The 13,813-nt window shown below is 43.8% G+C and overlaps 1 protein-coding gene across 1 annotated transcript in view; it reads right to left on the reverse strand.

Annotated features, from left to right (window-relative positions):
• The window catches only part of CASR (calcium sensing receptor), a 41,803-nt gene that overhangs the window by 3,328 nt on the left and 24,662 nt on the right, over positions 1-13,813 (reverse strand). Inside the window, exons 4-7 of the mRNA XM_036384788.2 lie at positions 6,289-6,519; positions 3,682-3,692; positions 3,487-3,508; positions 2,713-2,836 (exon numbers count right to left, since the gene is read on the reverse strand). Of these exons, the coding sequence (XP_036240681.1) occupies positions 2,713-2,836; positions 3,487-3,508; positions 3,682-3,692; positions 6,289-6,519 (388 nt within the window). The remainder of the gene's footprint in view (positions 1-2,712; positions 2,837-3,486; positions 3,509-3,681; positions 3,693-6,288; positions 6,520-13,813) is intronic.

Below are 13,813 nucleotides of genomic sequence, written 5' to 3' on the forward strand. Positions count from 1 at the left end.
CATATATTGATGTCTCGCTGTTTCTTACTCTGAAACAACCAGCCTCCCAGGGGCTATATAGGAAAACTCAAAGCATGCTTGGTTCTGGCTTAAAAGAAGTACTGCCTCTGCCCTCATGTTTTTTGTAATACATTTCTTGGCAAAACTTTGCAAACTTTGATTGCTATCAGCTCTTACACAGGCTCTGGTTTTCCGTCTTCCTTGTTTCTTCACTTTTATCTTCTACTTCTGTCTGTCTTCATACCTCTCACACTTTTATCATCATTTGAATATCCTGCCTTTTTCTATTATAGAGAAAATTAAAAACGTGCTTGCCTCCTTAAATGCATTGAGAACCTATTTCATATTCCATGGAGGCAAGTCTTACTGTCTAAATTGCTCTTCCCTGAGGGCAGGCAATGCCCTTGACTTGCAGCACATTCTCATTTCACGTTGGAATGGCAGGGAAAGATGTGTCTTAATAGTATCACTCTCCCTACACCCAGCAAATGTCCCACTAATGCAAAGGGAAAATTGGTGCCTCCATCTCCTTCATGAAAGTAGTTGGGCCTGCTGTGATAGCATGGCCATGCCAATGGCTTGCATGATCAAAAAGCAAGGACCTGTTGCTTCTGCTCTTCTTCTTTGACTCAAATGGGTCTTGTGCTCTAGCAGGGAGGGTCACGACTCTTTAGATGGCAGTAGAAAGGAGTTGTGAGCAGAGAGCTGGAGGTCTCAGTTTACCTCTGCTTTTGGGATCCTAGCAGGATAGCAAGGGGCTGCAGAGAGTCCACAAACTCCTTTAACAGCAAGCACCCTGAGTTTTGCACCTGAGCACAGACACAGACTCTGACCACAGCTTCCAGAGCAGAGATTGATGCTAATGAGAAAGTCAGGAATGCCCAGCTAACAAGGCCAAAAGTTTTCAGGCTGTCTTGTTCTTGAGATGTGGTTGGAGAGACCATCCATGACCTGATATGACACCGCTTTCCTAAGGACTTCTTGCCTCACCTAAGATGTTTATTTGAAAATCTGGCACTAGATGTAAAAGCTCAGTCAGAAGCTGCCATCACTATGTCATTTCATTTACATCCATTCAGCCAATAATTCTTATTTTTCTTGTGCCTTTTACCTGGGAGTTCATTACAAGCTGCAAGCTGCAGACAAAGCAAAGTTCATTTTGTGTAGCAGGGAATCCAGCAGCCTCTGCCAGAGACAGCTATTCAGCACTGCACCCTAAAGACACGCTTTAACTGTTGACTTGTGGTGGCTTAGAGACTGTGCTGCCTCTGAAGGGAGTCAACCAAGTCTCCCTCCTCCTGCAAGGCTGCTCATTCTTTCCCCCTCCTTTGTGTTGTTAACACCTGAGGGCACACGGCTTCTCATTCTAGTTGGAAACTCAACCTCCCAAGAGCTTGTTTTCCAGAAAACCAAAGACCCCATCCAATTCGCTCCATGGTTGCACAAGTGCCAGCACTGCTCCCAGACAAAGTGTGGGAGCAAACAGCTGGAAAAGGACAGATTGTTTCCTCTGCTAGCATCGCTGTCTCAGCTGGATGGAACTGGTTGTAAAGCTGCTCTCTATGTCTATAAAACTGGCAAGAATGGGAAATAAAGACTGTTACTGTTAGCTGAAATTGCAGCAGGAAACTGTAGAGTCAGAAGACAGTCGCCACCTCAGCCCCATAAATTCGACCTCCACACCAGAGCTAGCTCCCAAAATTGTGTTGAAAACACCAGAAGACCCCTATTACATATGATCAGAATTGCTTCTATTTAATCTGAAAATCCTGCTTCCAAGCATCCTATAGTACTGTTATCGTCATGCTAAAAAAATATCAATCCTTTCTGATAGAACACAAATTAGATTCTCCCAAAGAACACTTGTTCAGTTTTGCAAGGAGTTTACTGAATTGTTCCTCTCTTAAGAGGTCTGCAGTGTTTGCTGGGACCAGCGCACCAGAGAGGGTGTGAGGAGGTCCCAAGTGCCTGACAGTGTAGAGAGGACTGATATCCTGAAATAATTTACTTGCCTTCATTACCCTGGGGATGCCCAAAACTGAGGGAGCATTAGTGGTGTTGGAAAATCAAAATTTCTCAACCATTTTGAAGCCTGAGTTTATGTTTTCTGTCTCTTCCAGAGCCTGGGTAGCTTGATCCAAGCTCCAAATGAAGCAAAAAACATGCCCATGGGTGCTCAGTAGGATCCACAGATTCTGATCTTTTGTAGTGTCAGTGATCAAGAGAACCTGTAGTTGGTGAGTTCATAAAGGGAAATATTTCTCTCTGCTTGTGAAATCTGGGATGTAATGGATTTTATTTCTTTGTAAAGCATGAAAGAAAACCCTGACAGTTTGAGGAAAACATGGGGGCAGACAGATAACTGCAGAATTTAGGATGGGGAATCTCTCCCTCCTCCAGGTTTTTGGAGGAAAAACTACTGCTACAGTGCAATAGAGTTTGTTTGTGGCTGCCTGAGAGACTTTCTATATGTAAGTTGTTTTTCAAGTTCTCTGCCTTAATTTTCCTAATGCAGAGCAGAACGCACAAGCAGGCTTAGCAGTAGACAGGACCTGAGGACCACAGGTCTCAACTCCTGTAAGCTTTTCAGAAGTCCCTCAGACTTTCTGTGAAGCCTCCTGGCAAAGCAGGCAGCAGGCCAGCCCTGCAGGGAAGTGATTTCAGCACAACTTCGGGTGATGATCAGGCCCAGAGCAGCTCTGGGGGCATTACCTGTCTCGTCACTGTACTCCCCGTCGGGGCAGTCCACGCACTCGAAGCAGCAGGTGGGCTCCCCCTCAATGATGCCCTTCCTCGTGCCCGGCAGGCAGTCCCTGCTGCAGTTGGAGAAAGGCACCTGCAAGAAAAGAGCCCGAGCAGGTTAATGGTGCCAATGCCTTACTGTGGCAAGATCTTGGCTTCCACCAAGGCAATTATTGCTTGGTTGGCATGCTGGATGAAGAGCCTCAAATGCTCACCTCTTCCACCCACAGAAAAGACACATTTTGCACAATAGTCCTTCCCCAACTCACTGCAGTAAGATTTCTCTGAAGGAACACATCAAGGGATAGTAAGGAAGATCAGCAGACCTTTGTAATCTCTACTGTGTTGTGGACATTGCAAACTGGAATGTGACCATGATACACATACCTCAAAACAGTCATTAGAAGGTTAGAAGAAAAGACAATCAATCTCTACTGGCAGGAATTTGAGTCAGCCTTGGAGATGATGGGCCCTGACATCTGATCCCCAATCCAATATATTGCATAATGTCTGCTAATAATTTGTGGGAATTATTTTAAAAAAACTTTTCTGAAACTCACTTCTTCTTTAGGAACACTGAACATCTAAAGATGCAAATCAGTGGCATTTCACAGATCCAAAGGTTTCCAGACCTCTGCTGCTGCAAATGATGTCACCTGCTGGCTGTGCATTCCTGCTGTGTCTGAGCCCACCTGAGCACTGTCGTGTCCTGGCAGCAAGTGGTTGCATGGGCTCACTGCATACCTGAAGTACACTGACACAAAGACTTCAGCATGATGAATGGAAGCCTGGGACTTTGTCACACAGTCATGACCTGAGGTTGAGCTCACCTCTTTCCAACTAAATTAAAGAAAGGGAGTTGACAAAGAACACGATTTTCGCAGCTCAGGAGAGTTAAACTTACAATTTCCACTGCTAGCAAAATACCATGATCCTTACATAGTCAATGGCTGTTCTGTTTGGAAGCCTCCATTCACCTTTTTGGAAGTTTGGTGCTAGTTTACCCAAGTGCTGCCAACCTGCTGATCTCCGGGAACCTCCTGCATTGATGCATTTGTACAAGGAGTCCTAGCTATGGTTTGGAAGTTGCCTATGTGCAGGCTTGATGCCCTAGCCACAGGGGAAGCAAAGCTCTCACTAATGACAACTGCTATGCAGAGATGACCACTCTGTGGCTCGGTGAGGGCAGTCTCTGTGTCCTATCATTGCTGCCTGAAGTGCAGCTGCAGCACAGTTTGGGAATGCTGTTCCTAAGCTGTTCATCAGGATTACATCATTGATGGGACAGACACATACACAGGGCAACTCCCTGCTTGAAGCACTCTGCTGTTAGTGCCTACTGCTATAAACACAGTGCTCCTATTCCTCGGGACAGTCTTTGAGCAGGCAGTGCATCCATCAAGAGGACTTCATCAGTCTAGCCTGTCTTTCCCTAGCTGCCACCCGTGATTTTGAACAGAGCTGAATCAAAGGCCTGGCTGAAGTTACACGCTGCTTCCCCATTATCTACAAAGTTGATTGAGCTTCCAAGGAGAAAAATTAAATTGGTTTGCCATGATTTTATCTTGACAAATACATGTTGGCTTGTTCTTATCAGTTTATTATCCTTTAAGTGTTTATAAACAGTTTAATTTTTTTTTATCAAGTCTTTTAGGTTACTGAAGCTCAAGTCAATTGTGTATAATTCCCTTGGTTCTCCTATAACTGCTTTAAAACCAGGTATTATGATTGCTCTCTGATCCTTTGAGACATCATGCATCCTCCACATTTCTGGAAGATGAATTGCTAGTACTTTTGTGATTGCTTTGGCTGAATTCTTAAGTATTCTGTGGGGAATTTCATCAGGTTCTGCCAAAATGAATCTATCTATCTTACCTACTCTTTAACTCATTCTTTTGCAAGTCTGCCCAATGCTCAAGTTCTTAAATGTTAAAATTACCTACATTTAAACTTTTGTTGGGGGTGACAAGAGGCACAGTGAGTGAAGTACTGGCTACTCATTTTGAACAGAGCCTTTTATCTGAAAGAAATTGGAAGTATACAAACTGAAAAAAAGAGGCTGCAGGAGACACAGAAATTGCAAACCCCTCCACTGCACATAATTTACATACCCTGGCACTACACTCAGCAACATCCTGTCACATTTTTAACAGTTTAGGACAGAGAATGAAGTTAAATATTGCACCGCCAGAGAAATTTAGACCAAGAAAACACAATCACTCAGTTTAAGTAAAAACCAATAAATCCTAACTGTTGGAAAAAGTGCAAGATGCATTTGCAACAATCTGAAGGAGGGATCATAATATCAGAGTTTTTTAAGTTCCACTTGTAGTTTGTACTTAGAGACTCCAGGTGGACATAGAAAAGCTCTGAGGTCAGTATTTCTGTGATAGTATGCTCTGTTCAATTCATGCCTCCTTCAGAGTGCTCTGGACTTGAACCAGAAGTGCAGCTGGAGTAAAGGAAAGGCTGAACTCATGCTGTAACTGTTCTGGGCAAGTAGCTAAGGCAGAAGCATTACCTGATCTGCCAGCCAATGTGAATAATCCCCTGGAAGTGAATTCCCTCTTTCATTAATCAGGTGCTGGCTTAACACATTGAAACATCCCAGCAGGGCCTGGCAGTGACATTTCTGAGCTAATACTCTACTCCCTGTGTCAATTCCCAGACCACAAACCATGTACCCACTCAGTATTCCCTCTGGGAGTCAGAGTTTCTGCCTAGCTGGCTGCTGCCAGCTATGACAGCACTTCATTTGGCTCTGGTCTGGAGATGTCTGCACCATGTTTCCATCACGTGAAAACAGCCTGGGTGCTAGTGACAATAATTATGCTGAAAAAGAATTAAACATGTGCAAGACAGTGGAGAAGGACTTAGACCTGACTGAAGTCAATTGATACCTCTTGAGATCACTACTTCTGAGGCAGCAGAAGCATCCTCAAGGAAAATACAAGGAGAAAAAAAAAGGTAGCAGGTGCTGGCATCTTCCACTATTTGAGCACCATGTCCAAGTTAACCCAGGCAGATTGACAGGGCTTTTTCTGTTGGTTTGCAAGGCAAGGGTGTGAGGAAGGCTCTGGGACTTGGTGGGTGAAGCCAGCAGAAAGAGTTGTAAATATAACTAAGAGCAAGAAGAGGCACTTCTTGATACAGAAATAATTGGAGTGAAAGAGATGGCTCTTTTCAGCAATGAAACTGCTGAGGTCAGAAAATATTGATTTAGTCAACAACCAGACTTGGGTAATGAATTTTTCATTCCTTTGAAACACTGCTATAAAATTCTACTGTATCTGCTTGGGCCAGGAAAAAAGGATATAATTTAAAACATTAATACCCAGGGTAGGTAAACAAATGTACAGAAGGGGAGGAGACATTGTCTGTTATTTCAGTGTGTAGGAAGGGTAAGAAAGACTATGGCAGAGACTGTGTATACAGTAAGGTGAATGGATCCATATCATGGAGCCATAATAGGAGGAGTGTGCAGGGCTAGTTCAAATTTCAGCTTGTGGATCTGGAAAACATTGCTGTGAGGATTTAAGCACTTACCTCCTTAGAGAGTCCACCCCACAGGATCTTGTTTTCATTGATAAAAAGCCTCTCCCCTTTCTTGGCATAAACGTTGTAGTGCCCAACCTCTTCAAAGACGACTGAGCCATCCTCCGGAGAGAGATGCCAATTGATTATTGAGTAATTTCCTACCAGGTCCCCAAACTCATCAAAATCCACCTGCTCCCCCATGTTATTGGTGAAATTTAAGTGTCGCAGATGCTTGAGAACCTAGAGAGAGACAGAGAGACACTGTAAATGCCTGTGTGTTACAACTCTACCACAGCACACATCTGCTATGGGGGCAGACCTGGGAAGAAACACTTTACTACAAACCTTAATCTCTTCAAATCTTTTAATTGCAGCAGTAGGAGGTTTTCTATCCCATGAACACACAGAGTGTGTACAAACCTTGTAGACAACACAAGGTATTGTGGCCCTCTGGGTGGTTGGCCACCCATCTGTAATACTTACTGATGCTACCCCATCATCCATTTAGCATTCCTCTTTGCTCCTCTGAGTCACCTCTGCAAGCCCAGAGCTCTTTGTTAGGGCCAGGGAAGTGGCAGCAGCCTTTCATGTGTTTCAGTCACACATACATCACTCTCACCCTGCTCTTGGAACCACTGCATGAATGCTCTCAGTTGGTATCTCTAGTCTCTGAATGATTGATCACTCAGAAACAGGAGTTCTTGAGAAACGACTCAGACTTGACTCTGGATTGAAAAAAACCCAAGCCCAGTGCACTTCAGTAAGAAAACACCAACAAATCAAGCTCATTTACCATATGGCAGACCTGGAGAATTCCTACCACTTTTTTTGGCTTCTGTCTCATAGTTGCATAGCTGAAAGTAATCACATTCTAACTGTTCCCTGGAGTTCTTCCCTGTAATTTTCACCTCATGCCTTTAAGTGTTATATAGAATAATAAAATTATTAAAATATGAAAATATCTCCAAGATCATCAAGTCCAACCATTAACCCAGCACTGTCCTATTCACCATCAAACCATGTCCCCAGGTGCCATCTCCACACGTTTTTTGAACACTTCTAGGAATGGTGATTTCACCACTTTCCTTGACAGCCTATTCCAATGCTTGACCATCCTTTCAGTGAAGAGATTTTTCCTAATATTCAATCTAAGCCTTCTCTGGCACAACTTAAGGCATTTCCTCTCATCGTGTCACTTGTTACCTGTGAGAAAAGACCAACCTCCTCCTTGCCACAACCACCTTTTAGGGAGTTACAGAGAGTCATAAGGTCTCCCCTAAGCCTCCCTTTCTCCAGCTAAACAGGCCCTTCCTTCCCTCAGCTGCTCCTTGTCAGACTTGTTTTCCAGACCCTTCACCTGCTCTGTTGCCCTTCTCTGGATGTGCTCCAGCACCTCAGTGTCTGTCTTGTAGTGCAGGGCCCAGAACTGGACACAGCACTGGAGGTGTGGCCTCACCAGTGCTGTATATGAGGGAATAATCCCTGCCCTGGTCTTGCTGGCCACACCATTGCTGATACAGGCCAGGTGCCACTGGCCTTCTTGAACACCTGGGCACCACTGGCTCATGTTCAGCTGGCTCTCAACCAGTATGCTGCATGTCCCTAATTCCAGGGACAACTGTAGCTGTAAAATTCATGATCTAGATTGCCTGACAAGTAGACCTAAGAAACTGCAGCATAAAAGAAAGCCTGTCCTGGCAACTGTGATACAATTCAGCCATATTGTATTTCTGTTCAAAAAATAATTGCTGGTTTAGGCACTTCTCAGATTTCTCCCCAAGCTCATCTATGGAAAGATAAGGTGACTCTGAGGGTTCCTGGCTGTCAGCTGCCCCTAGACCCCAGCAGCACAGTTGCTACTGTGCTTCTACTGCCTGTGACAGCTTGTAAGCCCAGTCCTCCTCTCTCTCTCCCCCCCTCTCTCTCCCACCTGTGAGAGCCCAAACATACAACTCTGGATGGCAAAATGTAAGAGAAGCCAAAACTAAATCAATTTGTCTGGGCAGGCAGAGTCCTCTTCACCCCACAGATAGAACAGACAATATTGTTTTGATGAATCCTTCTCACCTGGAAACACAGGAACAAGGGAACAGAATCACTTCATTAATTCCTGTCAGTTGTGCTAAATTGTCTCATTTTTCGCTGTTTCCTTTTGGGATCCTCCTAGCTCAAGCTAAAATCCCCAGAGCCACAGATACCCTCCTCCCACTGCCTGTTTCAATGCCAGCCTGAGAGAGTCTGGAAAAATCATTGTAGTACTACAAAGGATGTGACCAACAATACCTTTTTGGCTTGTATGATGTTGATGGAAGGATATCAAAAAATTGCCACAGTACTCAGTCTTTGAGTAATGGGTGAGACAGAGCAGGCCGGATTTTTTTCTGTCTCATTGCTTTTGCCCCTCATCTGGGGCACCCATAAGGTGTGCAGCTGGAATTATCTCACCAAAGAACCAGGACCTGTCCCTGAAAGATCTCACCCTCTGATGGACACAGCAAAAGAAAGTGCTCTGTGCTGGCACTTTGCTGTGGAGAGCTGGGGCATGGCCTGCTGGGTAAGAAAATAGGAGCCTGCTCCCCTCTCATTCCCCTCATTGCTGAGGGGTACCCAGGAGGGTGCTACTTGCCCAGCTCCACTGGGGGACAGTGAGAACAGAGCAGAAGCAGCTGTGAGCTCAGACAGGGTCTGCAGATCCCCAGTGATCTGTTGTACTGCCTCACCTCACTCTGGCCTCATCTGCACGGGGGCTTCAGTCTTGGTCTGGTTGGTACCAGAAACTTTGTCTGTCAGCAATGCAGGTTCTCAGCAGGCAGCTCACACTCCTCTGCAGGCTCTGGCACCTACCACAGGGTGACAGCTGCAGCTTTGATGTCCAGATGAGGTTTGTCCTTACACTGAGCCTAATGCCATGTTTCTCTTCACTGCAACTCAGTATGACACTCATGCAGCACTACTGTGTCCTTCGGAAGGACACCAGGATATCCTGAGTATCACTGCTGGGTTGGTTGACTGTTACCTGCACAGACAGGAGACCCTGCCCTTGTTTTGACTGCAGTTGCTACACGCACTAGGAGACAATCTTGCAAGAGCCATATCGAGGATTCTTCCGTTTAAGTCCTGCCTTTCCTGGTCAGCTGCATCAGCAGGAGGCTCACTGGCCTTAGGGTCAGCAAGATGAATGGTGGAGAAACTTCTGGATTCCCTGAATGCAATTTTTTGTTTGTTTAATTTCATAACATTCATATCAATTAGTCTGTTCCTTGGCCTTCCCTCCTGTCATTAGGTTTCTTAAAAATAATACATACCCCTGGCTTTTAGTGGGGTTTTGTAGGATTAGTTTGATAGGACCTTTCCCTTGGTCACACACACCACACCTGAGGATTAAGGTTATAAATGAGTTCATGTATGACTTGATATGCCTGTCTGACTGTTAATTCATATAGAAGTGCTGATCTGCAAATTGTGTTGTCTTTCCCCAGGCAGAGTGTACCAGCTTCAGCTCTGCAACTGTAGCTAGTGGGTACAAAATGTGTATTAGTTCATCCACAAAAGGCATATGACCTGATTAAAATTCCAAATGGAAAGGCAACAGGAACAACAGAAATAACAAAGCCTGGAGTTTTTTCTTTTCAGAAAACAAAAGCTTTTCTTCAAATCTAAATTTCTGAGGGGCAGCTTGTAAAATGAACCAGCAGAATATGTTCCTTTTGTAGAGAGCAAGAAAGTCCCAGGATCCTATCTCTGTATCTCACAAGTTCTGCTCTTTACAGTGTGAAAATATAGTTTGAACAGACAAGGAATATATAAACACTACCCTTTGAAAGAGGAAGTTGTAGACTCTGAATAATCCCAGAACTATTATATATTCACCAGTCTATCAAAGATTAGCTAAAGGCTTACAGTTAAAAAGTGTCACTGTGTTTTGTAACTAAAGATAGAAACACACATAACCAGGACTAAATCCACAAAGACCTAAAAGACCCTGCTTCAGCCAGGCCAACAGCATGTGTCAGGGTTAGGTGTATCATATCCTGGAACCAAGAGTTTATGAAAGAAGTGTTGACCTTGTGGCTTGGATACACTGTCAGCAGCTGCTGGAAGCCTGTGGGGAGAGCATTGTGCAAACTGCTGTCTTCAGATATTTCTTTCTGTAATTTTCCCTTCTTTTCTTTTCTCTCTGTCACAGACTTCATGTTGAATTGCAGTGCCTTTTAATTAAAACACCTATTATTGGAAAGGACTTGCAAGCTACCCTCTAGTTCACCCTCCTATTATTCCTGCTAAGGCCATTTCCAGCCATGCAGCATCCTATACTTTGTCCAGGCTAAATATTCTGGGTCATGTGGTTTCCACTTTTATGGGAGGATCATAGAGCTGTAACATAAATACAGTTGTTATTAGACCAGGCTGGCAGCTCACCTGCCCAGGACCTGTTTGGGACTGTGGCCAAGGGCAAATACCCACAATAGGAGCCCAGGGGCTGTGGTACTCCCCCTGAACACTCTCACCCATTTGGCAGCTCAGTGACTTCCCGGGCCAGAGCTTTTGTACCTGATAACCTTTGGGTGGATTTTTCTTCCATGATGTTGCACATTAGTGTTTTGTACCTGTGTGAACTTTTCGCATCCACAGCCTCCTACAGCACAGAGACCTAGATTTTGTGAGACAAGCACTTCTTCATCCCTTTTGGAAGAGCAGCTACAAAACTCTTTTGATTTTTATGCTTAAATTGGTAAAGAACTGTCATTTGCTGGTCATCTTTTCATGCCTCTCAGGACTTTACAATCACCTCTCTTCAGACACCTCCTTGTCAGGCTGCTGAGCCCTACCTGGTGTTGCTATATCTTGTACAGAAGCTGTTTCACTGACCCTTCTCCAAGCATTCCCAGTCTTCTTCATCAGATCTGAGTCCTGCACAAGATACTGAAGAGAGATGCACCAAAGGGTTGAGAAAGTGGCCCCAGGACACCCTGTTTACCTCTGTGTCCCTTTTCCAGTGCAACTTCCAGTTCTTAAAAGTGCATTTGCTTTTTTTGACTCCTATTCAGATAAGCCTGAGGAGTCCACCATAGACTTGATCAACTTCATTTGTGATGTCAGGTCTCATAACTGATTTTTATTCTCTGCTGACTGTCTTTCAACCAACACACACATAAGTTCTGAATTTGCTGACAGACTACCAGAAGATGCCTTCAAGAAGCCTGAGCATACTCTATGAATAGAAGTTCCATTATCCATACACATCCCAAAGCCTTCAAAGCACTTCAGGATGTTTGTGAGTTAGGGCTTCTCTTTAGAGAAGCCATGGTCACTCTTCCTCAGTATATTCTATTTTTCCTTCCTAAATTTTTGAACCCCAATTTCTAATGATAGGCTCAACCAGGCTCTGCTAGTTCCTTGGCTCTCCTCCAGAACCCTTTCAGAAAATTGATGTCTCATCTGTCAGCTTTCTAGACCTCAAGGCCTAGGATTTTTCAAGTGAGGAGATGGGCACTGCAGCCAGCTCTTCTGCTACTTCATCTGTGAGTCTGGCACATCCCTTGGGTGAATATTGTTCACTTGCCCTGAAGTATCAAGGTTCATTTTGCTCTTGTGTTCCATAGTTTCTTCTATAGTCAGTTCAATTAGACAGATCCTCTAAAGTCCCTCATAAATAACTAAACCTTCTTAAGTTTGTCCATGAAGAGCACACTTTTCTTCTGTCATGGCCTTACCTTGTCTTTTGCAGTGATAATCTATAGCTCAACAAACAATCCTACTCCTGAAATGTTTAAAGTATGATTTATGAGCTTTTACCCCATTTCAGGATATTGCTTATTCATTTTTCTGGCCTGCCTTATTTTATTTGTACATTTAATCTGCCAGAGTTTATGAATCTTCCTATTTTACTCACTGAACATAACTCAGTTATTTGAAGGATGCTGTCTCACTTTTAACAAACACCCCCTAATACCTTTGTTTTGCTTTACCAGCTTTCTTTCTCCTCCTTTTCTTCATCTGCAGAATACACTCACTTTCTGTCACTAGTACTGAGGCTGGTGCCAGGCAAAAACATCCATTCTAAATTTTGGATGCTGTCAAATAGCAGAGAATTTTGTGTGTGCATGCATGTCCAAACCTGAACTTTGAGCTGTGTTCTGAAGCACAAGCCACAGACTAGTTGAACATTTTGATAACAGCTGGACTAAACAATAGTGGCATGTCCTAAACACTCCAATTAGTAACAAGATAAGAGACAGATCCACCAGTTAGGAGGCTGATTGCAACAAAAACCTAGGGCTCAGGGCTAGAAACAAGAAAGTGAAGATGATATTTGGATGAAAAGCACTGGCTTAGGGCAAGATCATGCAGATGAAGGATATGTGTGGAGAAAAATGTTGGGGGATGCTCAGTAACCTTGGCCAGTAATGCTTGAGAAAGGTAACTGAGAGGAGCTGCATAGCATAAAGTGAGAATTTCCACCTTGACAGACCTCCACCATGTCCCTACCAGGAGGGGAAGGTGAGACCACTGGGGAAAGCAAAAGTGTGTGAGATATCAAGCAGTTAAAAGTTGTAGTCTTGTTAATTCTTAAGTACATGTAAATAAACATCAGTATGCAGGTGTGCTATGAGCTGTCCTTTACTCTGTCTCAACTGTGACAGGTCCTTAACTAGTCTCCATGTACTGTCAAAGGTTTAATATCCTTGGCTTCTTTCTGCATTTCTTTCTGATGTGTTTCCTCCCTAGGTCAAATGGTCCTGCAATGGAAGAGAACCTGGGCACATTACAGGTGTCTGTCACCACGTAAAACACAGACAATTGCCCCTCCTAACACACAGTTGCAAACAATCCGTCTCGACAATTAACATACATTTTCCCATGCTTAAGTTTTAATTTCTGTCTACCTATCTTTCTTCAGGCCTGTAAAACAGTTCTGGACTGATAGGTACCAAATGTTTTTCTCTTTGGTTTGGTAGAATGCCCATGTTGAGAGAAGCCAACAATATCACATCATGGCTCAGTGTGAATGAAGATGAAAAGTTGGCAACTGTCCTCAAGATGGCAAGCCCTGACTTTCACTTTGCATTGCAGAAGGCCCAATCTCCTCTCTTGTTTCGGATCTCTCATCAAGCACATGGAGAAGATGCTTTCATAATGATGTAACAGGTGTAAGGCCTTGAAAGATCAGCTGTTGCATTAGGCCATGGGTTATGGTGCACAGGACCTGGGTTTTGCCAGTGGTCAAATATCATGAAGAAATATGCCCAGGCCAGTTCTGAAAGAGCCACTCATAAAATACTTTAAGAGAAAAGTTGTTTAAAGCAATAGTTTTGGTGGTTTTTTTTCTTTCTTCCTTTCACTTTCAACTACCTATGTGTCAATTTTTATTTACAGGCTAGCAAAACTCAAGTTTTTGCTTTCTGTATCAAATCCTTAATTCCTGCTGCATTCTCTAATTTGGAATATGTTGTTCTGCCCTTTTTTATGTAGGGCCAACACTTGGGCTCTCTGAAAGGCAGGGCTGTCATCACAACATCAACAAGTTCTGACA

Source organism: Molothrus ater, chromosome 2, assembly GCF_012460135.2.
Source record: "Molothrus ater isolate BHLD 08-10-18 breed brown headed cowbird chromosome 2, BPBGC_Mater_1.1, whole genome shotgun sequence".
Classification (NCBI taxonomy): Eukaryota; Metazoa; Chordata; class Aves; order Passeriformes; family Icteridae; genus Molothrus; species Molothrus ater.